At 42.8% G+C, this 25060-nt stretch overlaps 8 protein-coding genes and 1 long non-coding RNA gene across 10 annotated transcripts; 5 read left to right on the top strand and 4 right to left on the bottom strand.

Annotated features, from left to right (window-relative positions):
• Positions 1 to 115: 115 nt before the first annotated feature.
• Positions 116 to 882, bottom strand: LOC18020302. Its single transcript, XM_006402218.2, has one exon. The coding sequence runs from the start codon at positions 820 to 822 to the stop codon at positions 298 to 300; it is 525 nt and encodes a 174-aa protein (XP_006402281.1). The 5' UTR covers positions 823 to 882; the 3' UTR covers positions 116 to 297.
• Positions 710 to 4903, top strand: LOC18020269 (peptidyl-prolyl cis-trans isomerase CYP63). Its single transcript, XM_024157040.1, has 14 exons — positions 710 to 1051; positions 1390 to 1487; positions 1577 to 1631; positions 1868 to 1956; positions 2090 to 2114; positions 2472 to 2510; positions 2585 to 2702; positions 2786 to 2946; positions 3016 to 3343; positions 3430 to 3515; positions 3607 to 3784; positions 3889 to 4185; positions 4266 to 4346; positions 4443 to 4903. Exons 2-14 carry the CDS (start codon positions 1410 to 1412, stop codon positions 4702 to 4704), a joined length of 1797 nt encoding a protein of 598 aa, XP_024012808.1. The 5' UTR covers positions 710 to 1051; positions 1390 to 1409; the 3' UTR covers positions 4705 to 4903.
• Positions 4904 to 4990: 87 nt separating this feature from the next.
• LOC18020301 (2-methyl-6-phytyl-1,4-hydroquinone methyltransferase, chloroplastic) lies at positions 4991 to 6350 on the bottom strand. Its single transcript, XM_006402217.2, has 2 exons — positions 5710 to 6350; positions 4991 to 5576 (listed from the first exon to the last, which is right to left on the bottom strand). Exons 1-2 carry the CDS (start codon positions 6249 to 6251, stop codon positions 5111 to 5113), a joined length of 1008 nt encoding a protein of 335 aa, XP_006402280.1. The 5' UTR covers positions 6252 to 6350; the 3' UTR covers positions 4991 to 5110.
• Positions 6351 to 6522: 172 nt separating this feature from the next.
• LOC18020227 (guanine nucleotide-binding protein subunit gamma 1) lies at positions 6523 to 7923 on the top strand. Its single transcript, XM_006402214.2, has 4 exons — positions 6523 to 6801; positions 7219 to 7271; positions 7379 to 7423; positions 7522 to 7923. The coding sequence occupies exons 1-4, from the start codon at positions 6685 to 6687 to the stop codon at positions 7604 to 7606; spliced, it is 300 nt and encodes a 99-aa protein (XP_006402277.1). The 5' UTR covers positions 6523 to 6684; the 3' UTR covers positions 7607 to 7923.
• Positions 7924 to 9380: 1457 nt separating this feature from the next.
• On the top strand, positions 9381 to 11265 carry LOC18020226. 2 transcript variants are annotated; one of them, XM_024157186.1, is made up of 2 exons: positions 9381 to 10351; positions 10437 to 11265. In XM_024157186.1, exons 1-2 carry the CDS (start codon positions 9386 to 9388, stop codon positions 11151 to 11153), a joined length of 1683 nt encoding a protein of 560 aa, XP_024012954.1. In that variant the 5' UTR covers positions 9381 to 9385; the 3' UTR covers positions 11154 to 11265. The 2 variants fall into 2 exon arrangements, with proteins under 2 accessions (XP_024012954.1, XP_006402275.1); XM_006402212.2 differs by having other exon boundaries at positions 10425 to 11265.
• Positions 11266 to 11879: 614 nt separating this feature from the next.
• On the bottom strand, positions 11880 to 15570 carry LOC112087125. The gene is made up of 5 exons (XR_002899905.1): positions 15261 to 15570; positions 14861 to 15172; positions 14591 to 14776; positions 12891 to 13119; positions 11880 to 12742 (listed from the first exon to the last, which is right to left on the bottom strand). It is a non-coding gene; the product is annotated as an uncharacterized LOC112087125 (long non-coding RNA).
• On the top strand, positions 12975 to 15994 carry LOC18020194 (cytokinin dehydrogenase 6). The gene is made up of 5 exons (XM_006402211.2): positions 12975 to 14245; positions 14351 to 14478; positions 14567 to 14830; positions 14931 to 15193; positions 15276 to 15994. The coding sequence occupies exons 1-5, from the start codon at positions 13621 to 13623 to the stop codon at positions 15604 to 15606; spliced, it is 1611 nt and encodes a 536-aa protein (XP_006402274.1). The 5' UTR covers positions 12975 to 13620; the 3' UTR covers positions 15607 to 15994.
• A 373-nt stretch (positions 15995 to 16367) lies between these two features.
• LOC18020195 (acyl-CoA--sterol O-acyltransferase 1) lies at positions 16368 to 17890 on the top strand. The gene has a single exon (XM_006402208.2). The coding sequence runs from the start codon at positions 16551 to 16553 to the stop codon at positions 17631 to 17633; it is 1083 nt and encodes a 360-aa protein (XP_006402271.1). The 5' UTR covers positions 16368 to 16550; the 3' UTR covers positions 17634 to 17890.
• Positions 17732 to 24530, bottom strand: LOC18020193 (protein transport protein SEC31 homolog B). The gene is made up of 22 exons (XM_006402210.2): positions 24097 to 24530; positions 23725 to 23779; positions 23498 to 23620; positions 23263 to 23359; positions 23111 to 23147; positions 22921 to 23026; positions 22789 to 22846; positions 22507 to 22604; positions 22287 to 22406; positions 21939 to 21981; positions 21698 to 21819; positions 21491 to 21618; positions 20833 to 21394; positions 20636 to 20728; positions 20168 to 20353; positions 19873 to 20086; positions 19726 to 19790; positions 19454 to 19618; positions 18856 to 18963; positions 18490 to 18778; positions 18157 to 18395; positions 17732 to 18075 (listed from the first exon to the last, which is right to left on the bottom strand). Exons 1-22 carry the CDS (start codon positions 24411 to 24413, stop codon positions 17986 to 17988), a joined length of 3315 nt encoding a protein of 1104 aa, XP_006402273.1. The 5' UTR covers positions 24414 to 24530; the 3' UTR covers positions 17732 to 17985.
• Between the last annotated feature and the right edge of the window lie 530 nt (positions 24531 to 25060).

Genomic DNA, 25060 nt, shown 5'->3' with positions numbered 1-25060 from the left:
TAATTAACAAACAAGGACAATGTAAAACATCATTTTGAAGAACACAGACATTTTATAACTGAAAAATCTTAGATGCAATCAACTTGTTGAGAAAATCGTTACTAAGCCTAAGTTGTGTTGAGAGCAAAGATATATAGATAAATAAGGAATTCAACAGCGATGCTTCGAAACAAGAAGAGTGGTTGTTGAATTCAACAAGTATACTATTAGCAGTTTAGCACCAAAGCTTAACATACACATATATATCCAAGCATATAATAAATTCAGATAAGATTGATTCTTTTGCACGTTTATATTTCAACTCTCTAATCCAAGAAATACAAGTTCCTTGGCTCTGCGGTTGGTCTTGCGTTTTGCCTGAACCAGTGAACCCACCCACCGGCTGTCCTCCGGCATTGACGCTAACCACAGCGATCCTTCAACATCCGTCGCCACCGCGATTCGCGCGTCTGAAAACGCACCACCGCACTTGTCTTTGGCGAATCCCGAGCACTTGTCCTTGGCGGCACCCAAACATTCCTTGAATTCCCGCTCTTCGCAACTGTCTCTTTCCCTCATGTCCACCCCGCCGGCTAAGCTCCGCCACCACGCCGGCTTACACTTCTTGGACGCCGAGACGGCGCACCCTATTCTCGCACCTTCCTCGCACTGCTCCTTGATTAGGGTTTCGCAACGCTTCAGAGCGGCTGCCCATGCATCCACGGATCGGAAGGCTAGAACGTACTGCCCTGAATCCGAACCACCGGCGGGAATCGGTCCCCGGAGCAACGGTATCGGGCGATCGAACGCAACGGTGGTCGCTGACGCTGAGTATTCTTCCATTTCTCTCTCTCGACTAGGCCCAATCCGATGGGCCTAAATTTCATTATATATTGGGTAACTTCAGTATTTCTGTTCGACACGTGGCGCCCCAGAGAACCGTAGATTATCCTTGCTGGGAATTAGTGAGAGCAATCCAGATAGTGTGAGAGCCGCTTCGAGACCGTCTCTTCTTCATCCTCTCTCCTCGATTACTACTACTACGGGATTTGTCTCCGTCTCTGTCCTTAAGGTATTTTCTTCACCTCTCTGGTTATTTCCCAGCATGTGATTTTATTTTTTTGTTTTTGGATAGTTATGAACCACTTGTGTTTCGCTATTATTTTGTTTATTTTACTGGGGTTTAGGGTTTTTATCTCGTATAATGTTAAAAGCTTGATTGATCCAGTATTCGATTTTTGTTTAAATCGACCCTTGGGATTGCTATGCTAGCACTTGTAGGCTAGTTATGTTCAACCAAGATTCTTGCATCCGTTTACTTTCCTTTTAGTTGTCTTGCTGCTTTTCACATCATGATGTTAACTACGTTTATGATGCCATATTGATCGATAACCTATGTGTGTGTGACAGATTCTTTGCTTTGTGTAGCAATGAGTAAGAAGAATAACCCTAATGTATTCTTGGATGTATCACTCGGCGGGGATCCTGTTGAACGGATTGTCATCGAGGTATTACATCGAGTATGCAGTTTTTTTTTTTTCCTCATTCTTTTCCTTTGGGATCTTCTTAAGTGTTTTTTTTATCCTGTCAATGGCAGCTTTTTGCTGATGTTGTCCCCAAGACAGCGGAAAACTTTCGTGCTCTCTGCACAGGTATCTTGAACTTGCTCACTTCAGTAACTTTATCTATCACTCTCCTTTAATCTCCGCCGATTGTTGGGGACCCTGCTTTTGAATATAGCATTGCATGACTTATCTTCCAGTAGATCGATAAAAAGTTTTTAGTAAAGAACATCTTATTTTGTAATTTCATTTTTGTAGCTCTTGTGTGGTAAAGAATGCCAGCTTGAATTCACATTTCACTGTTCTCATTGTTTTACCTGGTGCAGGTGAGGCGGGCATTGGAAAGACCACTGGGAAGCCTCTACAGTTCAAAGGATCATCTTTCCATCGAGTAATCAAAGGATTCATGGCTCAAGTATGTATGCCCTGTACTTATGTTCTTCTATTGCAATAGGCTTCCAATTCACTCACGACGGTTGGAAGCTTAGGATTTGTATACATTTGATGGAAACCGAACTCTTTATTCATCAGTTGTTCTCTTTTTGCAGGGTGGTGATTTTTCTAATGGAAATGGTATATTCTTCAAAGCTTTTGTCCTTTATACATGGAATTATACTGTTTCCCAAAACGTGTATATTACTTGGCATCACATTATGCACTACTTAAGGCCATCTATCGTACGTGATGTACACCTCATGGTCGTAAAGGCAATCGAGCTAGTAGTTTGTTAACGCACAACTTTAAGGAATTGACACATAGAAGTAGATTTTATATATTTATATAATGAAAAAGTGGCACTTTTGGAGGGCGTGTGAGGGCTTCTTTTCATCTCTGAGATAGCTTTTGAAGCAAGTACTGCTGGCTATCATGCCGCCTCATAAAGATACTACTCGAATGTTATTTTTTAAGGACACTTTGTTTTGTTTGCAGGCACTGGCGGCGAGAGCATCTATGGTGGGAAGTTTTCAGGTATAATTTGTTTCTTTGCTCTATCTTCAGCTTTCTGGAGTTGAGTAACTTTCTCACTATATCACCCCCTACAGATGAGAATTTTAAACTGGACCATGATGGAGCTGGAGTCCTTTCAATGGCAAATTGTGGCCCAAACACCAACGGGTCGCAGTTTTTTATACTTTTTAAACGCCAGCCACATCTTGATGGGTAATCTCTGCTCCTGGATTTGTCGTGGATATATTTAAGTCATTGTAGATCTTGATTGGCTATTTTCCTTTATCATATTGTAGGAAGCATGTTGTATTTGGGAAAGTCGTGAAGGGAATGGAATTTATCAAGAAAATAGAACTTGTAGGAACGAGTGATGGGAAACCAACCACCCACGTAAAAATAATAGACTGTGGCGAAATGTCTCAGATAAAGTCCCAGGATGCCGCTGAAAAAGAGAGAGGTAATAACATTAATTTTTGTGAATGTGGAATTGCTAGATTTATGATGCCGCTACATCGATGACTTTCAGGGAAATCTAAAAAATCTAACAAGGGCCTTTCTTCTGGTGACATATCTGATCGTGAAGCTAGGGGAACACGCAGGAAAGACTCTAAGGACAAGAGGATTAGGCGAAAAAGAAGATACTCTTCGTCAGATTCATATAGCTCAAGTTCTGAGTCAGATTCAGATTCTGATTCAGAAACAAATTCATCCTCTTATGAGTCTAGTTCTTCTAGTGACGGGAAGCGTAGGAAGAAGAGGTCAACAAAGAGACACAAAGGCCGACGCGGGGAAAGAAAGATTAAAAGACGAAATGGGAAAAAGAAAGCTCGAGGTGATAGACAACCTCAGCGCAGGTCTGGCTATTAGTTCATGGTAATTTAGTTTAATCGTTGCCAGTTATTTTGCTTGATATTGTTAGTCGATTTTTTTACGGAAACAGGGATAGTTCAAGTGACTCCGAGAGTAGCAATTCTGATGACGAAAGAGTGGGCCACGATAAGGCCAGAAAGTCAAAGAAAGCTAGAGGTAAGTGCACTTGTTTAAGGATTTTGGTTCATTCAGCCTGCACTGAAGTGCAGTTGCGCGTTATGAGAATCTTACTTCCTTCTTGGAACAGATGGTGGAAAACTTTCGACGATTGTGCCTGTAGGGAATACTGTTGATTCTAGTCCCGCAGAGAAGCTCTCTCTGGGAGAGAAACCAGATTCATTTCTGAATGACGATGAACTTGTAGGTAATGGAAAGGCCACCAGAGTTGATAACGCTAATCAACGTGCTGACTCATTGAGATCAAGGTTTATGCCCCTGGCTTATTATGTATTTCAGCTCTGCGTTTGCATTTTTCGTGTTCTGATTTGTGGTCCCCCGAAAAAAATTGCTGTTTACTTTTGCTACACAGGAGTACGAGCCCAGCTCCTAGGAGAAATCAAATCAGTAGAAGCAAAAGTCCTAGTAGGAGCCCCGTGAGAGATCTTGGAAATGGAAGCACAAGCCCTCGCGAGAAGTCTGTAGAGAAAGCTTTGGGGAAATCATCAAAAAGCCCATCCCCAAGTGGTGCGCCCAAGCGCATCCGAAAGGGGCGTGGCTTCACAGAACGCTATTCCTTTGCTCGAAAGTACCGTACGCCTTCTCCTGAGCGTTCCCCTCCTCGGCACTGGCCTGACAGAAGACGCTTTCAGGACAGGAACACGGACAGGTAACTTGATCTATACATACCTACGACAGACTGCAGTGAAGATAAATACTAAAGCCTTGTTTTGTTTAAAACTACTGGAGGTATCCGAGCAATAGGAGTTACTCTGAACGCTCGCCGAGAGGACGCATTAGAAGCCCACCCAGGAGGAGGAGCCCTCCAAGGTTGGTGGTCTTATCTCTTTATACAGACTGTGGCTTTGGCTTGCCTCGGTATGACTCGTACAACAGCAAGTTACATTAACTTGTTGTCTTGCATAGGTACAACCGGAGGAGAAGAAGCACTTCTCGGAGTCCAGATGGGTACCGCAGACGTTTCAGAGACAGAAGCAGGAGCCAAAGTCCAAGGCATCGTAGCCCTAGCCCTAGAAAGAGGCAGCCAATTAGCCAAGACCTTAAATCCCGTCTCGGGCCACAAAGATCTCCCATCAGAGGAGGACCCACCTCGCCTGCAGAATCACTCAACGCTTCTCCCTCAACCTCTCCATCTGGACAGAGAGGTCTGGTGAGCTATGCAGATTGATCACTCATCCATCGATTTGCATGCTGCTGGTGATGGTGACTTGCGAGTTTTTTTATTTTGTTTTCTTGTTGTTGTAATTTGCGTGTTTTAGTGAAAGCAATCGGTAATGATATTTTTTTGTTGGTCGGATATAGACATAGTACTCCCTCTTACCCTGGTTTGCTTTACAGATAGATTTTGTGAAACATTTTTTTTTTTTCAATCGAATTCAGCGAATTGACTTTGGAAAACATTCCCCGAGAAAAAAGTAAAAGAAATGGAAAAGAAAAATTCATCAAATTACGCTGGTTGATAGGTAGGACAAAAATGATTGTTCTTTTTTTTTAAAACATAGGAGAGTGGGTTTACAATCATACAAACTTGATGTCCTAGATAATACTAGTTCAATGAAGCAGACGGTGATGGATCAGATGGGTTGGTCTTTGGGAACAATCTGATCCTTGATCCACATATAGATAGGGACTAACACAAACCAAGCAGCCGCTAGGGTCCCCAAGAGGAAGCGTCCCAAGAAGGCGAAGGGGTTGTTTACAGGCTTGTCAACATCCTCTGCTTTGGGACCAAGCTGGAGAGGAGAGTCACCGGAGGCAGGCTTGACACCGGTGACAGAGCAACCCATGATAAGGCCGTGCCTGCGAACACCACGGTACCACTTGGGGCCAATCCTCTTAAGCTGAACGTCCTTGAAACCAGCATTCTTGAACCACTCGATGTACTCTTCCTCCTTGGGGAAAAGCATCCACACATCTGCAAAGAAGCGAGAGAGCCAGAAGGAAGGGTAGACGGGGCCAATGAGGCATGCTTTTCCACCGATCTTGAGAACTCTGTACGCTTCCCTAATTCCCCTCTGCGGGTCAGGCCAGTACTCAATGCTGTGTGTCAGATTCACAACAACAACAACAACAACCACACAGGCTTAAGTTTAGTTTTGTATATCTTATCCACACAAAACCAAAAAAGAAAGAAAAGCATACAGGGGATCCTCCTCCTTGTTTTGTTGTTTACCTCCCAGCAGAGACGTATCTGTCGGCAAAATCGGTCGGAAAAGGGAGATCCTCAGCATCTCCTTCAACGATCTTGCATTCCTTCAACGGCTCCTTCTGCTTCGCCTTGGCCAGCTGATGTGGCGACTGGTCCAGAATGGTGACATTCTTGGCGTTGACTGTCTTGACGATGCCGAGAGTGGTGAAACCAGTGCCGCCGCCGACATCGACCACCCGCATGTCGGGATGGCTGAGATCCGCCGGCTCAAGAGCGTCGTCCCTCATATCCTCCGTCCAGTGGCCTGGATTTATGATATGGTCGTAGACGATGGATAAGAACCTGTAGAACCAGTAAGCCTCCTTCTTGTGCTGGATGAACCTAGGTTGCGCCGATGGCCGTGACGCCGACACGCTGCATCTGGTTGCCACCGAGAGCCTCGGCGTGGAGGTTCGGGTCACGGAGACCAAACTCGGCGGAGGAAATGATCTGGCGTGTAAATTGGAACCGGGAAAACCTAATCCCTTGGGGAAGGTGATGGCACCGTTGAGCATCGAAGAGGCCATATGGATAACGAATTTTTGAAGCTAAGATTTTTGTTTTATCAGCAGCAATTTTCGGCCAACCAACCAAGATGCAGCTTCCAACAAATGTATGGGTGTACTCTCCAATACAAGAGAAGAGTGATGACTGCTGATTGACTTCAGCCACATACTTTTTTTTTTTTTTTTTTTTTAATTCATTTATATTATTTTATCTCATGTGATCATTCGTTACGGCCCATGGGCCTTGTTCACAATCGTTTTGGGCTATCTTCTGCCCAGAAGGAGACACGGGAAAATTCAAACTAATTTGTACGGTCTCTCTCTCTCTCTCTCTCTGAGTTTCTGACGGTGTCAGATCTGCGAGAGAGGAGGATGCGAATCGCTGATAGTTAGTTAATCGGTAATCGACAGCACAGTATCGTAACGAGTTATCTGTCTGCGGTGAGATAGTTAGATGGAGGAGACGGCGGTTTACGAGCAGGAGGCTTTATCTCTCGGCGGTGATGCACGGGGGAAGCACAGGATCCTTGCGGAGCTTGGTCGCGTCGAACAAGAAGTCAGATTCTTAGAGGTAACATCTCCTTTCCCACTTCCATGTTCTGGAATGTGAGAATCTGGGGATTATTGTCAACTATCATTAAGATATGCTTTTGAGATCGAACCGGTATGCGTCGTGTCTGACAAACTAGGTAGATTGTTTTCCTCTGTAAACCGAAGCAGTATCCTTGGGGGAGAAGGATTTCCCTCAATTCTGTTCCAATCAGAATTAGATATCTGCTTTCTGGCCTCTGGTACTTTCAATTAAATTAGTTGTTAACTTTTACTAATCCTCGCTACCATTTCAGTCTAGAGAATCCAAGCCTTTGTATAGATTAAACTTCTCAGGTGCATAGATCATTGATAGATATGTTTGGACTCTTTTTTGTGCCCATCTCCTTTTGTAGCTGACCTCACTGCTAAACTAGCTTTTTTCCTCTACTGTTTCCAGAAAGAGTTGGAAGAGCTTGGGCACACAGATATTGTATCAAACGTGTGTGAGGAGTAAGTAAGGGAAACTCAGCCTATGTTTTTGCTTCTTTTCCTTCCCTAGAAACTCTGACTAGTACTTGCTTGGGTTTTAAAATCGTGTATGTTGTCTTGGTTCACAGGCTGCTTTGTGTCATCGAGAAAGCACCCGACCCTTTGTTGCCACTGTGAGTGCTTCTTTTGAACCTTAAAAAAATACCTCTAGTTTTTCATTTCATTTGGAATCGAATCACTGATAGATGTTGTGGGGATGGTAATTTGGCAGAACCAATGGACCTTTGAACTTAGGATGGGACCGGTGGTTTGAAGGACCAAATGGAGGAGAAGGCTGCAGATGCTTTATACTTTGACTCAAGAGAGTAATGCCTAGACGGGGCAGTTTAGTGGTGTCCAGATATATCTTTACATCGGACCCAAATTGGTAACCAACAAAAATGTGCCTGTAGCAGTTTCAACATATGTGATCTCCCCCCATAGAAAAAGCGTACAGATAAGCATTGGATTGCATAGAATGGTGTAGTTACACGTATGTTACAGTATATGTATATATAATTATATTGTATTGTATGTATGAGATCCGAATCCGATTGGAGGTTGAGCTTCTCATGAGCACTTGTTTCTTTTTCTTTTTTCTAAATCTCCTTTGTGCGCAGAGATTGAAAGAAGATGGAATCTGAATGAGAAAGTGCATAGTTGTGTGTACATCTTGAAGACCGTTAAGTGTGTCTCCCCTTTTAACTTTTGTCCACATCCCCTCCAATCTCATGATTCAATATAGACACACACTGATTTCGAGGTTCAAAAATACTGGCACGCCCATTTTTAGATGATTATAAACAAAATTAGATAGATAATGGAACCCAGAGCACATGCATCCCCTTCCTTGTTCCACTTTCTATTTTTTATTTTATTTTTTGTGCCTTCTTTTTCTTTTTGGGGTAAAAACTGCTTTCTCTATTCCCAATCTTTACAGATAATTTTACCTGTGGGTATCTGTAAAAGTGGAACCCCCCTTTGGTATTTTTCTCTTGGCTTACATTGTCACAAATTATTGCAAAACAAATAATTATGAGGTTTTATGGAAAGTAGGATGATATTGCTATTTAGTCATTTAGGTTGCATTCCTCAAATATTCATCAACTATTCTTACATACATATTATATATATGTATGTATGTATGTATGTATGTATTTAAACAAATAGTACTAGTAAATATTATGAATATAAGCGCTTTCAATGTGGCTTTTACGACTATCATCCACTATCATTGGTGATAATTTATCTTGATGGCCTCATTAGAGCTCCTCAATTAGAATTACTTAACCCCAAAACTGATCAAAGCGTGGAATATGATTTGGAGCCGAATTAAGTTTATCTCAAAAAGGAGAAACACATATTTCATATTTGTTGGTGTAATAGTATAAAAAAAAAAAATTGAGCAGCCGGAAGAAGCACGTTACAAAATCTGCAACTGTGGTCAGAGCACACTACTTATTATTATTATTTTTTTTCCAAACTACACGAAAAGCAATAAGCCAATAACAATGCAATAATAATCATTGGATTGGGTTTTGGGTCATTTAATTACGAGGATTAGTAAGATAGCCGTTGTATCTGAGAACTTGTAAATCTCGAGTAAGTAAGTAGGGTCCGTTTTGTGAAACACATAAAACCATGTCCCTACATAACATGTATCTTCGCATTCACGTTTTCTGATGCAAAGTTAATGAAACGAGCCAATGCAAACGCAAATAATTACCATATGAACATGAATACTCGATGGTGCGTCAGCGTCAGTCAACCACAACCTCAAACGCAGCCGCTTCGGTCGCGGAATTGGTTCTTTATTACCAAAGCTGTGGGTGGGGAGGGGTCGTGAGCCATAGGAACATAGCAACAGTCATAGTTACTTATGCATTGTCGCGTGTCATTGTTGACTGTTTGGCACGTGATATCGGTCAACAGTAGTAGGGTCCACATCTTCTCCATTCCCCTGTTAGTAGACGACACCTTTCTCTCCTCATCTTATTTTAAACCCTAAACCCAAAAAAAAAAAAAAAAATTGTTAGTAGAGTTGTTTGTTTGTAAATGATGTTTTGAGTAGAGAAACTTTTGAAAAAAAAAAAAAAATGGAGACAAGAGAGGAGAAAGCGCAAATCGGGGGTTGCATGGCCGGCTTCTTCAACATCTTCGATCGCCCTCATCTTCTCTCCCCCAAACGCTTCGCATTGCCCAGACGACTCTGCCCCTCCTCTTCTCCAGTGCTAACTGCTGAATCTGAACCTGCAAGCTCCGCAGTGGATTCAGGAGGGATCCAGAAACAGCAGCAGAGTTTCTATTCGAATCTCCCAGTGATGAAGTTTAAACAAGGATCTTCTTCTTCTTCTAGGTCACCGTGGAGGTTCTCTAAAGAAGCTCCTAGGCTCTCCCTCGATAGCAGAGCCGTCGTGGGACAGATTCGCCACGCAGTCACAGAAGAGGAGTCAGTAGGGTCACCCAGCGTGATTGCACGGCTCATGGGATTAGAGGCATTGCCCAGCTGCTCACATTCCCTGCAGAGATCTGCTTCCGAGTCGAGGGTCAGCAGCAGAGAGTACGGGTTTCTCGACACCTTCATCAGCTCTCAAAACCCGTCGAGCATCGCAAGAGCTCCTCCAAGTCCAGCCCCTCAAAGACACCGAAATAGCTTTTTGGATTTCTTCCCCAGGCACAAGTGTGGATTCGAAGCTCCCAACACCACTGATCTCGAAACCCTTAAGCAACTTCTCGAAGCTCTTAGGCTCAAAGGGCTGTTGCACTCTTCAACAAACAGGAACCTCGTACATCAATCTCCGATCAAACCACCCCCATTTGGCATCAGATCTCAACTATCCCCACCGTCGGGAAGCCCCAGGCGGAGTCGGAGGAGCACAGGTGAAAACAGCGTCGTCAAGACTCCTAACAGAAGACCAACTCTCAAGGAACAGCCGCAGCAGCAGAGGACTCACTCTCCACTCCTTTCTTGGCGGAGGAGACCTGAACCACTCAGGACCATCAATCCAAGCGGATCCTTCGAGGACGAATGCTTCACAACGCCACCAGGCTCTCCGGAAGAGGTAACACAAAACAACACCATAATATTGAACTCAAGTGAGATGATAAGTTTAGAGTGATTCGATGATGGTGCAGATGTACTGGAAGGTGGATGAGTATCACAGACAAGGGAAAACTTTATTGGAGCGATGCGACAAGCTGCTCCACAATATAGCCGACATGGTTGAGTCACAGCCGAGTCCGGTCTCTGTTCTTGACGCCTCACTCTACCACGAGGACTCGTCTCCATCCCCAGTCATCAAACGCAGTCTTGACTTCACAGCTACTCTCTTGACAGAAACAGAGCAAGAGTTGTTGTCAATGTCATCAATATCCTCTTCGGATTCTGAATATGTATACATCTCCGACATCCTCCGAGCCTCCGATTGCCTACCACAAGAGTCGGACATCTTCTCGGTGCTGGAAAAGCAGCGATACCTCAAAGGCAAACGCGCCTCCGGAGCCGCAGCACAGGAGAGAAGGCTCATCTTCGACGCCGTGCAGGAGATCTTGGGGCGGATAAGGAGGTTGCCGCCGTGGAGAATGGTGGCAGAGGCTGACAACATGCAGGTGATCTGGTCCGAGTTTCAGAAGATAAGAATGAAAAGGTCGTCGACGGAGGAAAAAGACGACCTGGCCGGATACGTCTGCGGCGTCCTGGGAAGAGACCTATCAGAGGACCGGTGGCGAGACTGTCAGGTGGAGATGTCAGAAGCGGTTCTTGACATCGAGAGGCTCCTTTTCAAAGATCTCATCGGTGAAACCATACTCCATATGGCTGCTCTTAAGAGCTCCCACTCGCTGCGTAGGAGGCTGCTCTTCTGACCACACACGATTCATCATATTCCAAAGAAAAAAAAAGAGTATATTTTTTTAAAAAAATTCTCTGACATAAAAACAGAAACCTTAACCTCACCTATCACAAACGAATACAAGCACACGGATCTGAAACATGAGAGATAGTGATGGGTCTTATAATCTTTTATGGGGTTTTTTTTTTTTGTACTAGACCAATTAAGACGTCTGAAAAAAAAAGCTGAACCATCGAGAGATACATATGTATACTATATTGCATCCTAAGTATTTATGCGGAAATGCTGATTTCTATTGATATGATCACTCGTGCGTTTATAGATGATACACTTGTGTACTTAATCCTACATGGTACTGGTCAACGATCGAACCGTTGTTTCTAATTCTGAATCAAATTGCTACTCTGTCATATGCGTGGGCTCACACTCCTTTGTAGCCCTTTATGTGGGTTTAGACTCCCATTTATCTGTCTTCAAGTGGGCCGTTAATTCCCAATCATATTTTAGCCCCAGTTAATCTACTTTAACGGGCTAAGAGAGTGGCCCATTCTGACCCAACGAGGCTTTTCGCAGAGAAGCTCGTGAGCCTTTGACTTTTCTGAGTGGAACATCAAAAGATGATCGATCGATCACACAAAACTCGTGTGGTTTGTGTTTTTCAAAGGCAGTAAGACGCGGATCCTACAAGTCTCTTTTCTATGAAAAACATATAAAATCATATAAAATGGTAGAACGACACACACACACATACACATACTTTATGTTTTTAAATTTTGTTTTTGGAAGAAAAAATGTTAATGGGAACAAAGCCACGTGAAGGTGGAAGGAAGCACCAATGAGAGTTTAAGCTGACAAGTCAGCAGAGGCGTCACAGTCGTGGACCAGTCCACTTCAATCACACACCACCACAGCCGTCCCTTCGACCCTTTGGCTGACAAATGTTCAAATGCATATATAATATATATAATATATATTGGGACCAAGATTGCTTTGGGACAAGCTATGCCCCACGAGTCTCTCGCTAGTGCTCTCTGGTCGCTTCTCCTTCTAGAGACCAACCATTCCCACCAACTCTGTTTTCAGTTCACACCATGCCCACCACCGCACCAATTAGTTGAGAAGAGCCCAACTTCTTTCTTCACTGTTTAAAACCGGACTGGTCAAACTCTGAAAACCCAATCTCATCTCTCTGACCCTACAACTACACCCGAGATTTCTATTGGGTGCACAATCTTCATTTGGCCACACCTTTTTGCCACCAGTCTCTCTCTCTCTCTCTCTCTCTCTCTCTCTCTCTCTCTCTCTCTCTCTCTCTCTCTCTCTCTCTCTCTCTCTCTTTTTTGTAATCCTTCCATTAGACTCTATACTTCTCAGGTTACAATCAAGAGAAACGATCTCCTTGGTGACATCGTAGCTCATTGATTATTTCCAAAGATGATCACTACTCTTCTGAGGAAAAGTGAATGTAACTCTACCAAATAGATAATAATACTTTAAAAAAAAAAAATGGACAAATTAACCCCAAGCAAACAAATTAATATAAAACGGACCATCCGAGATGATTCTGTCGGAAGAAGCAGTGAGTCCCTCTCTGTTATCCACCTGCCGGATGTTTAGCAAAAGTAAACTAAAACACAATTCAAAGCTAATCTCATAATCACGAGGATTTAGGAAAAGAAGAGATGATTCGTTTAGTTTTGTCAGCTAGCTGCAATGGAAGGCCATAAATCAGAGTAACAGAAAGACTCACTCATTGGTTGCTTTGCTTTGTGCTGTCACAGCCTCATTTAGTTCTTGCGTTACAAGGATTGTGTTGTTGGGTCCCATCATGACTGAAATTGCCTCCTAATTTCCTACAGAGAGCACACGGATTTCTTTCGTTCCACGTCCCCTGACCCCCTCAGTTCAGTGATCACCATTCTTTTTCTCACAAACGAATCAGAAACCAATCCTTTTGAGTTTCATCCGAGTCAAAAAGCCTGAAATAAGTGTGGAGGAATACAATCACATATAATAGTAATAGATCTCAGCCTAAAAAGCAATACCATGCCTACGACTAGAAAAAGGGATAAAAATATGGGATAAGAGGATAAATAAGGAATCCTTCATATGGTAAGTTTCAAAGTAAAAGTGTTATGGTGTGATCTTGTCTGCCTTCCTTCGAAAAAGCCAATATTGTGGGTGTAACTGTTATGAAAAGATAAAAGATTCGTGAGATCTTTCTTTCTTGTGACTTTTTTCTTCAACTAGGCACAACCTCCTTTATGGCTTCTCTCTGCCAAACAAAGAAAGAGAAAGGCCTCAACTAAAAATTGAACAATTCTAAAGCTATTTATAACCCTTTGTGTAGACAGCCAAGTCCCCATTCGGATTCTCACAACCAAAAAGATTGGTTGCCTCGGCCTTCAGCCTCTTATAAGATCAAACCCTTTTCCACTTTTGGATTCAATAATCTTTTCTATCAGGAAACAAGAGTCCACATGAGCTATCTACATGCATGCCTCATCGGGAAGAGGAACATGCTTATAATAAGAAGTTTCACCACCTTACTACTCACGTGCATAGCCTTCAGGTTAGCTTGCTGCTTCTCTAGCAGCATTTCTCCGTTGAAGGCGCTTCCCCTAGTAGGCCACTTGGAGTTCGAAGATATCCATCACGCCTCCAAAGATTTTGGAAATCGATACCAATTGCTTCCTTTGGCGGTCTTACATCCCAAATCTGTCAGCGACATCGCCTCAGCGATACGATACATCTGGATGATGGGACATCATTCACAGCTTACAGTGGCAGCGAGAGGTCGTGGACATTCACTCCAAGGCCAAGCACAAACAAGACATGGAATTGTTATCCACATGGAATCACTCCAGCCCCAGAAGCTGCAGGTCCACAGTGTGGGTGCTCCTACTCCATATGTTGATGTGTCTGGTGGTGAGCTTTGGATAAACATTTTGCATGAGACCCTCAAGTCCGGGCTTGCACCAAAATCATGGACGGATTACCTACATTTAACTGTAGGTGGTACTCTGTCCAATGCTGGAATCAGCGGCCAGGCATTCCGACATGGACCACAAATCAGCAATGTTCATCAATTGGAGGTTGTGACAGGTTAGTTCCGTGATATTGTTTCGAAAGCGTAGACTACATGTTGACTGCTAAACCCTAAACCCTATGTACACGTATACTCACTAGTGTCATGCCTAGGGGCTGCAGGAAAAGGCGAGATCTTGAACTGTTCAGAGAGGCAGAACAGCGACCTATTTCATGGTGTTCTTGGTGGGTTAGGTCAGTTTGGCATCATAACACGGGCGAGAATAGCATTGGAACCAGCACCAGCCATGGTAAATAAGAAACTTAGACCTCTATAAAGTGTATATGTATAGAAAAAAAAATGTGTCAAAACTGATACAGCTCTGGACTGATGGACAGGTTAAATGGATGAGAGTGTTGTACCTGGATTTCTCTGCTTTTGCCAAGGACCAAGAGCGTCTGATTTCGGCAGATAAAAGATTCGATTACATTGAAGGGTTTGTGATAATAAACCGGACAGGCCTCCTGAACAACTGGAGGTTATCCTTCACCCCAGAAGACCCTTTACAAGCCAGCCAATTCAAATCTGATGGGAGGACTCTGTATTGCCTGGAAGTGGGAAAGTACTTTAAGATGGATGATAACAAAGATGTGATGAACCAGGTAGAAGCAGATAGCTAAATGTTGACTTACAAAGCATGATGAGCTCCGTGATAGATGGAACTGAATATCATTTATCTCTATCTTGTTTTGAACACTCCAGGAAGTGAAAGAATGGTTATCTGAACTAAGCTACGTCTCGTCGACACTGTTTTCAACGGAGGTAACATATGAAGAATTCTTGGACAGGGTACATGTGTCTGAGAAGAAACTTCGATCGAAAGGGCAATGGGAAGTTCCACATCCATGGCTGAATCTCCTAGTTCCAAGAAGCAGAGTGAATGATTTTGCAAAAGGTGTTTTCGGAAGCATCCTAACCGACACAAGCAACGGTCCAGTCATCGTCTACCCAGTGAACAAATCAAAGTAAGACACAGTCAGATACAGAGAGTTGATGATAGACCAAAGAAAAACAAAGAAAAGAAGCTTTAACCTGTATTTTTGTCAGGTGGGACAATAGAACTTCAGCAGTAACGCCGGAGGAAGAGATATTTTACTTGGTGGCGATCCTGACGTCGGCGGTTCCAGGGTCGACGGGGAAGGATGGAGTGGAGCACATCTTAAAGCGGAACCAAAGAATACTCGAATTCAGCCAAGCACAAGGTTTTGGGTTGAAGCAATATCTGCCACATTACACAACAAGACGAGAGTGGAGAAGCCATTTCGGTCCCAAGTGGGAAGATTTTGTGCGGAGAAAGTCGAGATACGATCCATTGGCAATGCTAGCGCCAGGCCAGAGGATATTTGAAAAGGCACAATGGATCTCACACTCGTCATGACCCACCCAAATGGATTCATGAATTAGGGTTTGTCAGAAGCTTGTACATAGCAATGTGTATATCCCCCGAATTCCAATCAATCACTGTAATAATCAATTAGTTATTAAGGATCCGAGATCTCAGCGAAGAAGAAACCAAAACAAGAGGAGGACGAACTTATTATATTCTTCCTCTGTGTTGGGCTCTAACTACTGTATGTGGACTTTTATGCTGAGTTTCAGGCCCAATAGACCCAAAGACGATTTTTTTTTGACAGTTATTATCAGATATACCCACATTTATACGTATGCGGTAGTACTTGGCAAAACGACAGAGACCAACTACGAAAGATTCAGTGTATGGTTGTTGGTACTGACTTTCGTATGGGTTACTAAGAACGTTTGGTTGCACGGTTGAGTTGTAAATCTTGGATATTTTGATTCTCTCTTTTAAAGTTTGTTAGAAATAACCGATCGAATCATCAATCATGCTCTGCTGCATATTGTATGTATATCTTGGAACAATTTTTAGAGGGCTCTCTCTCATTGCAATTTTTATATTACGCACGTCCACTTCGCATTTCCAAACCACACATTTTTTTACATTTATCAATTGCTCTTTATATAGCTTTAATTAAAGTAATATAAAGAGCAAGCTAGACAATGGTTGGTCTCGCTTCAAAAATGCCTGAAGAGGTTATAGTGCTTACGTTGCAGTTGCCAACTCTTAAATGTCAATTACTTAAAAGCTAGGAAGAAGAAAGAAGAAACTGTCAACTTTGTTTACAGTATAAATAAACATATAGGCCCTGGAGAAAAAAAAAGTAATATGTAATATTGAATTAATTGCCAATCCAGATCTCGCCCTTGAACACCTAAGAAAAAAACAAAAAAAGAAACGAGAATCTGATTATTTTTTAAACGAGAAATTGAACGGAGAGCAGAGCCCTTGGAGAAGAAGAAGAGATGGCGGTGGTGCTGAGCCATGAAGCGAAGAAGCTGACAGAGGCGTGGGGTTTGGTGATGGTGTCCTTGTGTTACTGTTTCGCTGTTGGAAGATTGGTCGACAAGGGAGTCAAGAGGCTGGTTCTTTTGGCTCCGGTGATGCTCGTTTTCTTATTGGTTCCGCTCCATCTAACCACTGTGCATATGATCGGGACCACTGGTTTCTTCATCTCTTGGCTCGCCAATTTCAAGCTCTCTCTATTCGCTTTTGGAAAGGGTCCTCTCTCCTCCACTACTCCCTCACTCCCTCTCTTCTTGCTCCTCTCCTGCTTCCCAATCAAGCTTCAGCAGCAGCAGCAGCAGCAGCAGCTTGATGATCCAACAAAGCAGCAGAGCACGAGAGAGGGTCCTCTGTTTTATGGACTAAAGGGGCTCCTCTTGCTTCTCCTCATCAGATCTTTCCATTACATCCACCTCCTCCCCGAAAAAGCCGTGCTTTTGCTCTACGGCTTCAACATGTATCTCTCCCTCGACCTCATCCTAGCCGTCACCGCCTCCCTGGTTAGAGCCGCCTCCAGCCTGGAGTTGGAGCCTCAGTTCAACGAGCCCTACCTGGCCACCTCGCTTCAGGATTTCTGGGGCAGACGATGGAACCTGATGGTCAGTGAGATCCTGCGCCCGACCGTGTACGAGCCGGTGCTACGGTGGTTGGTGCTCGGGCTCCCTAGGAAATGGGCTTCGGCTCTCGCGGCGTTCGCCACGTTCGTGGTATCGGGGATAATGCACGAGCTCTTATTCTTCTACATGGGGAGGCTCAGGCCCTCCTGGGGGATGATGTTTTTCTTCCTCCTACATGGACTCTGCACCATGGCCGAGATCGCCCTCAAGAAGGCCCTTATCACAAGGTGGTGTAGACTTCCAACCCCCCTGGCTCGGACTCTGACGGTCCTATTCGTCTTCTCCACTGGGGTCTTCTTCTTCTTCCCGGAATTTCAGAGGTGCAAGATCGACCGCAATGCCTTCGCGGAGTACGCAGCGGTAGGCGCGTTGCTCCGAAAAATCCTTCTCGCGCTCGGCCACTCTTTCTCTTTTTCACCCTTGTAGCATTTTACCCATATAGTTTGACAGAGCTGCCTTTCATGTTCCAAATTATATATTATAATAAAACAACAAACTGTAGTAGTAAATCTAACCCCAAAAAAAAAAAAACTTGGTTCGTAGAACAACAGAAGAGAGACAAACAAAAACTCGTCCGGTAAGGTAACATCAAAAACATGAGAGAATGTCAAGCAATCTGATCTATCTTAGCTAAAGAAATGGGTGGGTAACTGAGAGTTTTTTAAAGGAAAAAAAAAAAAAAAGAGAGAAGAAGGAAAAACTAAGAAGAAAGCAAAAGGAGTCTGATACACACGTCTCTCCTGTGAATATTTTTTATATAATTTGCGAAACAAAAAAATCACCGCACATTTTGCCTGGCCTTGATCATCCGCTTTAGTGTTGCCAGCCAGAAGTTGCATTCATCCCATTCGCTGGTCGTCAGAAGTACCTGTCCGAGTCAAAAACACTGATTATTTCATTCTACTAAACACCTAATAGGAAGGAGCCAGAGCCCAGTTCACTAACTTACCTGTATCTGAAGGGCTGCGCTGAAGTCATGGTTGTCTAGAGCTTGGCATAGCTGTGCGAGTTTGTCTGCAGCATTCTTGGAGATGTCTCCGCTATTGAGTTTCACAAACAGAGCACCTAATTTTCTTGAGTTGTCTTCTATCTCACGCTTCTTGGCAGGATTTGCACGTGTGCCTCCCAGTGCTTCCGATGTCTCATTGAAAAGCCTTGTCAACGTTGCTATCACAGGTTTCTGGTGGGCTGGATCAGGAATTTTACAGCGGGTGATTATTTGACTCTTTTTAAGTAATAAACAAAAACAGATAAATGGTGCTAATGTCACGTTGAACAATACCTGGCACGTTGGAAGTATCTGCGGTCTGAAGAGTTGGTGGCGGAGCTGCAGGCGTAGGGGCTACCTGCGCAGCTGCCTGCTGTGTTGGAGGACTTGCTGGTTGCACAGATCCTATAACAGATCTTGGAGCAATTCCTGGAGTTGCCATGGGCGTAAATCCCATGGGTCCAGCTCCTGGAGCAACGACTTGAGGCATCTTGGAGTTAGGATATTGCCCAACTTGTGAAGGGCCAGAAGATACATATGAACCAGGACCCGGCGGAACAGGGTATGCATTGTTAGACGGTCCCTGATGACACAGCTGTTAGCTTAGTGAAACTAAAAGTGCGGGAAACATCAAACACAATGAGTCAAAAGTTCACATACGGTTGGCTGCTGATATTGGCCTGCGTTCTTCAGTGCAGGGGGAGTTGAAGGAACAAAAGTAGTTCTCATGGATGGCTGATTGCTTGCAGGAGCTGGAGGATAAGATGGCTGCACATACACACCCTTGTTAGCAAGTTACCCCAAGAAATCCATACACAACAAACCAAATATTTCCACACAACAAACTTTTTCTAACGACCTCTATAGGATATAATAAATTCTACAGAACTGAACTGAAGCAAAGGTCTAGATTATATCCCCTTTTTCGCACATGGGTTTAGAGGCTGAAATGTTCGGTTTTGAGGAGTCTATTATTTTGTGTTTTTTTTTGTCATAGAACCAGATACATATACTCCGTCCGAAATTATGAATCAGATATTCACACAGAAGAAGAGACTACGCATTTGAGCACCACATATATAATCCATAGGTCACCTCATCTCAAACACTTGACCAATACCCTATACAGAAACATAACAGAAACGGAAAATGTCCTGATCTAGACATCTGAAAACTGCCGGATAGGTCTAACCATTAATTCATTATGGTAACGAAGAATGAGAAACAAGAAATGTAACAAAGTCAAAACTTCAGAAACCTGTGGAATCGGCTGAGCTTGATGTGGCATAAACATGGTTGCTTGCTGCATGGGTGGATGTGAAGCTGAAGGGACATATCCTCCACCATAAGAATCAGTATATGGTTGTTGATACTGACTTTCGTATGGGTTACTAAGAACGTTTGGTTGCACCTGAGTTGGCTCCTAAGCCACAGAAGAATTAAGGGTAAGTATGTTATCCGTAAAAGCTAAATGGATTCCAGCGAGGTCTAAGTTCCAATTTAATGATTGTTGCAGAAAAAAAAAAGGACCTGATTATATGGCATGGTGTTTTGCAGCTGAGCCTGAGTGTTGCCTGACGCTGCAGTGTTAGTCTCTGCAGATGCAATATAAAATTATACGTATTTTTATCATCAGAACTCTCTTAATAATTTATCAAAACACTACTGCCTACGAACCAGGTTCTGCAGAAAGAGAAATACGATCACGTAGTATAGAAAGTTCAGGTGACAAGCCACCAGAATCCAAAACTTTCAGGTACTTCATCGCCGTTGTAAGAAGCCCTTGGCTGGCTAATATCTCAGCATAACTCTCAAAGAGTTTACATAGAGATGCGCTGAACCTTTTGTTGCCAGTTGCCAAAGCAAGGACAAGAGTCTTCTCCATAAGATCCTATCAAAAGAAAAAGGCAGAAGAATATGAGCAGAGAAGCCCAATTTAATACATGCACAATACATGGAAAGTGATACACACTTGAAGAAGTTCAGCATAAGATCGTCCATCACGCTCATTCGCAAGGCTCCTCGACCAAATTTCTACTGTTCTGTCAACATTGCCTGCGCAAATGTAGCACAGAACTGCAGCCAAAGTGTTACCAGCAGCCATCAACTTTAAGGCAAGGGCATCGCACAGGCTGGTCCATTGTTCTCCTTGTGAAAACTGTTTGCCAATGAATATAAGAGCAGCATTCGTTACAAAGCAGTTTTACCAGAATAACGTAGCACTAGCATGCATCATGTCACAATGACAAGTTGTTCATCTTGATTTATGAGCCAACGGGAATAACATATCACATTACATTGTTAGAAGAACTAAAGTGATAGGAGAAAGTACTTTGATCGAGTAAGACATAAAAAGCCAGATCCCATTTCCTTTAAGATTACTGAAATGTATAATAAACAGTATCAAAACTCCTTACTTTCTCCAGTTTAAGAAACTTACAGTACAGAGGAGAGCAAGCGTTTCTTTCCAGAACTTATGTGACCTTTTATTGATAAGGCTCGTGAGATCGTTGTCCACCATAGCAGAAACAACCTGAAACAGATTAAAATACAGTAGATAGAGGCTTTGCGACCACAAACAGGGATGTAGATGGCACTCACCTACATATCAAGTTGGAAAGGAATATATATAGATACCTTCATGTAAGGTGCACTGCTCGTCTTCAAATATCTCTTACGAGTACTCTCCCACAATGCTGTACCACCAACATTAGCAATAACTAAAGCATCAGCCATCTTATTTGCAGATATACACTGATCCACCGCTTCCTTGTAATTACCAACAACTAAAGCACGCTGGATGGCATCATCAAACACTGGGTCAGAACTTTCTTCCTCTTCTTCTGGCATTTCTTGAGTTTCTTCTTCTTTGGCACCAAAATCTGTGTCAGGAGGCATAAAATCTTTCGCAGATGTAGATACGGGTGTATCCGGTTTAGCAGGAAAGTTGTTAAAGAAGTCTTCTCCATTGTCCATAGCAAATGCAGCTGCCTCGTTACTTTCCTCAGGCTCCGGTGCATGCGCCACCGTATCCTCTACTCCAATGCCATTCAGATCCGACAAGAGCCCATTTACTGCCTGGTCCTTTTCCTGAGAAGGCAAACTAAAGCCAAGATGGCTGATCAACTTTGTCCTTGAAGTTTCTTCCTCTTCAAACATTATTTTCAGCAAGCCCCACGTCTCCTTCTCCTCTTCGGATCTGCGAAATCAGTGAATTGAAACAAAGGAAAACTGAGCTGTCTGATGAGTTTGTTAAGGGCGAATATGAACACTTTCAAACACAAGAATGGCATACTCAGTCTCTTTAGATTTCTTCTCACACAAATCCCTTAGAGAAGTCTTATCTCCATTTTCTATTGCGGCTTCAAATTCAGAAGTTCGACTCACTAAACTCTGTTCTGTTACCAGGCTGTGCAAAAAAACCTGAACATGACAATGAGTCGAATAAGAATTGACGAAGAAAGGGGTATAACAGAAGACAGTATCATCCCTAAATACCTACCTCAGATGGAATGCTCGAGGCACCCTTTGGAGGGGCCTTTGCATGACACGATACAAGCTTTCCTCCAAATCCAAAAGATGCGCCAACCGGACGCTTATACCATTTTGGTGCTCTTAGAGGAGCTGCATAAAGAGAATAATATGAAGTGATGTCGGTTCTGGTGCTATTCCATCCTCCAACATAGGAATGATAAAAGTAATCAACGGTACACAAATTATTCAGAATGGGTAAATGACATTACCAGTACCAAAAGTATTTTCTTCAGCACCATAGCGACTGCAGCCCTGCACCAAAAGCGTTGGATACATGTTTTTTTTAATATATTCTTGGTGGGGAAAAGGGAGACTTAACGTTTCCAAAAAGTCTCGTTAATAAGGTCTCAAATGGAAAGTGCATAAGACTAAACCCTAAAACATTTTATCTCCAGAAGAGCAACAAACTGGGAAAGTGAAATCTAACTTAATTGAGGGAAGGGAAAACATTCGATAAAGCTGGATTCACAGTTTCGTCTTCTAAATGCCTCGTTACATTACTTTTCATCTATCACAGAACCATTAACAAATACCGAAGTACAAAACTACCAAGATACCTCGATGTTGTAGATGCCAATTTTCCCATCAAATGAAGATGCTGATATAACTCCAGGTATCTTTGGGTACCAATGAACATCAAAATTCCAATTGTTGCCAGCAGGTAACTCGGCCACAATCTAATATAGTTGGAAAAAGTTCAGTCAAATGAAGATTAGCTAACTAATTAGCGTATGAAAGCTAGCACATCTGCATCTTTCATCTTTTTCTTCTCCCTACCTCTGCTGTATTAGTGTCCCAACAAATAGTTCGGTTGTCCTTAGCACACGTAAGAAGATATGAGCTGTCACTTGGACACCATTCCATTGCAATCACACCTGTAAGATAAGAAGTATTACCACTACATTTCACCAAGATGTTGACACTAGAAAGAATGAAGACAGCAGGACTATGAAATTAAGGCACCACAAAACGATAGGTTAAAGTAAACACTAGAAAATGAAACCAAGGTAAAGAAGAAACATTGGAAAAGGCATCTCTGTAGCAATGATTTGAAAATACCTCTTTGGTGTCCAGTAAACTCGCGCACAGGTGACATTATATTCCTCATGTCCCAAAGCTGATAAAGGAATCCTTAGATTACTAAAGTAACCAAATTTGAGTTATGACGCAAGGCATTCAATGATTCCTTACCTTCAGAGTAGGTGAACTGTCGTCATCTGATGCTACCATTATCTGAGTAGCGATGTCTGGGTTCCATTGTAAAACAGAGCACCGGCGTCGAACTGAATCTGCAAAGCTGTTGATTGATAATAGCCAGATCAAGGTTTTGATAAAAAGAACAGAGCGTCTCAGTAAAATCACTTTAAAAGTGAATACTTACTTGATTATAGGCTTCTGCTTCCTCAAGTCCCATATTACTGGGGAGAAACAAACAAAAAAAAAAACCGATGAGCAGAAGCAGAATTAGAGTTGACAGAAATGAACCTACTAATCAACCAGATAGAGAAAGGGAGAAAAAACCCTAAATCTCACCAGTAGATCCATTGTATGAGGTAGATGCTAATATCTGTTGAACTTTTCTATTCCACGATATAAAGGAGATTTCACCTTGCGTAGCAGAACCACTACCCTGCATAAGATCCTCATAAAGTTTAAGATGCTCTAGGATTAAAAAAAATTCGGTTTATAATGCAGTTCCGACAGTAAAGTAATGCATGTGCAAAAAAGATAAACAAAGATTGCTGACTTGTAAGAAGTAATGGTTTACCTTCAGAATTGGATAATGAGAAGGCACTGAAGGCTTTGCTAAATCCCAAATGCAAATTTCACCATCATCAGCCCCAGAAGCAAGTAAATTAGGGGTGATAGCATTAAACTCAAGACCACGAACCTGAAATACAAGGAAATGTAGCACGCACACAGCATCAAATGAGGAGTGTTAAAATAAAACAGCGCTAAGCAAGAAAGAGAACTTTGAAGAGAAATACAACTCACGGGCCCTTTGTGAACTGAAAGATGTCCAACGAGTGCATTTTCACTGGACTGGGAGCTGAGAAATGCGACAGTTGTTCGAGTTAGACTTGTCCAGATGAAATTTCGAAACCAAAAAGCAAGCTAGACAATGGTTGGTCTCGCTTCAAAAAGTGCCTTTATAATTTCTATTGCGAATAAAAAGAAAACGGTGATCACTCAAATGTCTTTACTGGATTCAACACCATAGCTTGGTGGGCAGGTCGTCGCACAGAAACAAAGAAAATTCAACAAATGGCAATTGAGGAAAAAAAAAACGGGGAGGGAGAGAGAGAGAGAGAGAGAGAGAGAGAGAGAGAGAGTGGAATTCGTAAAGATAACACAGAGAAAACGCACCCGATCAAAGAAAGCGGATTCCATAGATCTATATTTCCATCGACAAGGCCGCCGGCAATAAGACCGAGGGAGAATTCCTCGGATCCAGATCCATTTCTTCCCCATGCGAGTCTATTGAAGCGCTCGGAGCTGGGGCTTTCCCCAACGAGTGTCAAGTCGCGATCGTCAGACTGAAAGTCGAGCTTGAAGATCTCGAGGTTGGCGGAAGAACTAAAGGACAGATCCACGGCTCCGGCCATGGTTCCGGCGGCCATGTAAGGAGCGTCGGGAGCCAGGGCGACGGAGGCGGATCTGCCCACCCCCTTGATGCAAGCCATGATAGTGGAGAAGGGAAATCAACGGGATCGGCGATCGGGGATGAAGAAGATGGGATGGGATTAGGGTGTGAAGATGTATTTGTAAATTGGGATCTGAAGACGGAGGAGGAGTTACGTAATTTTACTAGATTGATTATTATTATTTGAGGAAGATATATAAATCCTTATATTACTAAATATATTACTAAAGCACAAATCACATGACCAATTATAGGGTGACATGTGGCAGGACAACAAATTAAAAAAAAAAATGAAGCAAAGAGTAAAAATATAGTCAGAAAGTAACGAGAAATAAAAATTAGGAAAATATATTATTTGAGGAAGATATATAAATTAGGAGAGATATTACAAAAAAAAAAAAAACATCTGAATCTTCTTACCATTTAGAGAGAGGGGTGAAACTGTCCTTTTACCTCAAATGAGTTAGGGTAATCTGGGAAACTCCACTAAGGTCCTCAAAGCCATTGTAAGTATGACACGTCACCTAATCTTTGAGGCCCATCTAATATGGGCCCATCCATAATTTTGTTTGAACAATATTGGTTATAAATTTGCAAACCCCCAATGGGCTGTGAAGGGTGTTTTAATAATTCTCTTCGGTGGGTATCCCAAATTTTTTTCTCAAAGTTTTTTTTTTTTTTGTAAAA

Source organism: Eutrema salsugineum, unplaced genomic scaffold (assembly GCF_000478725.1).
Source record: "Eutrema salsugineum unplaced genomic scaffold, Eutsalg1_0 scaffold_19, whole genome shotgun sequence".
NCBI classification, from domain to species: Eukaryota; Viridiplantae; Streptophyta; class Magnoliopsida; order Brassicales; family Brassicaceae; genus Eutrema; species Eutrema salsugineum.
The sequence above is the reverse complement of the archived record's forward strand: the minus strand, read 5'-3'. Positions and strand labels throughout refer to the sequence as shown.